At 44.4% G+C, this 1292-nt stretch overlaps 1 protein-coding gene across 1 annotated transcript; it reads left to right on the top strand.

Moving 5' to 3' along the window:
- Window positions 1-242: 242 nt before the first annotated feature.
- On the top strand, window positions 243-1005 carry LOC111670505 (BTB/POZ domain-containing protein KCTD3-like; the record flags this gene model as incomplete). The annotated part of the gene is made up of 3 exons (XM_023427244.1): window positions 243-433; window positions 624-739; window positions 918-1005. Coding segments are annotated over 3 exons (395 nt in total), but the record flags the coding sequence as incomplete, so codon positions are not given.
- Between the last annotated feature and the right edge of the window lie 287 nt (window positions 1006-1292).

Raw genomic sequence — 1292 nt, 5'->3', positions numbered from 1 at the left:
ATTAAGTTGTCATCAGCTTCATATGTTTTCTCTGGGACACCGGTGTTACAGAGTCTGTGTCCAAAACTCTCAGGCAAAAAGGGCACCTCAGTTTTACATGTTGATTAAAGGGTCAGTTCACCCAAATCACAAGTTCATTCAGACTCTGGTGGAACAACATGTCTAGACTGAGATGGTTGCGGAGGCATGAAAAGCACCTGGATGAGGCTTGCACTCATCTTTAACCTCTGTGTCTCTGTCAGGGTGAAGGAGTCGACCGGGTGGCAGCAGGTCTTCACCTCTCCTCGCCTGGACTGGGTGATTGACAGGGTTGCACTCAATGCCAAGGTGATGGGTGGCTCGCTGGGAGACAATGACAAGATGGTGGCCGTTGCCTCTGTGACAGAGATCATCCTGTGGGCCATCTGTCCAGACGGCAATGGAAATGAAATAGGTATAAGTTGTTGTTTTTTTTTCATATTACAGAATAATGATTTACCTCAATGCTAATTATATATTTTGACAGCTTTCTTAAAGAGCAGGTAAAGGTCTAATTTGAACTAAGAATCTTCCTGAAGAGACAAATCTTGTTTACAAAGCTGTTGCAGCGACACAGAAAAATAATTAGCATCTGTCTTCTGCAGGTGTCTTCAGTCTGAACGTGCCAGTGGAGGCGCTCTTCTTCGTCGGTAACCAGCTGATCGCCACCAGCCACTCAGGGAAGGTTGGAGTGTGGAACGCCGTCACAAAACACTGGCAGGTGGGTGGAGCCACTCACTCACATCAAATAGTTTTGTTCAGTTTAGTTCAAGGTTCACTCTCATTGACAATAAACAGCACAGTGCAGAGGTTTTTTGAAGATGCATTCAAAAATGAAGCCATGAGTAGTTGAACTGTTCACTGTGTTCAGTGTTGTGTTCTTTGTTGTCTTTGTGCAGAACCAGGACGTGGTTCCTATTAGCAGCTATGACACTGCAGGCTCCTTCCTCATCCTGGGCTGCAACAATGGATCCATCTACTACATAGGTAAGAAACTCTGCTGTGACTGCTTCCTGCTGAAGTGTGTGTGATACAGGAAGTACAGACGGTTCAGTATAAAGACTGTCTGACCTCAGCAGGGATAGACAGAGACAGACAGTCTTTATGGGTTTGTAGGATCTGTATGTTTGTTTACAACCGTTTGAGTCTTGTATCTGTCTGATGGTTTTCAGGAGTGTCCATCAGTCAATACACCACTTTAGTCCAAACTAAAATATCTCAACAACCATTGGATGGATTGCCATGAAATTTTGTTGTACAATTTTACAGAGCTG

This window comes from Seriola lalandi, unplaced genomic scaffold, assembly GCF_002814215.2.
Source record: "Seriola lalandi dorsalis isolate HSWRI2012SDOR001 ecotype SW California unplaced genomic scaffold, Sedor1 jcf7180002005867, whole genome shotgun sequence".
NCBI classification, from domain to species: Eukaryota; Metazoa; Chordata; class Actinopteri; order Carangiformes; family Carangidae; genus Seriola; species Seriola lalandi.
This window is presented reverse-complemented; position numbering and strand designations above follow the sequence as displayed.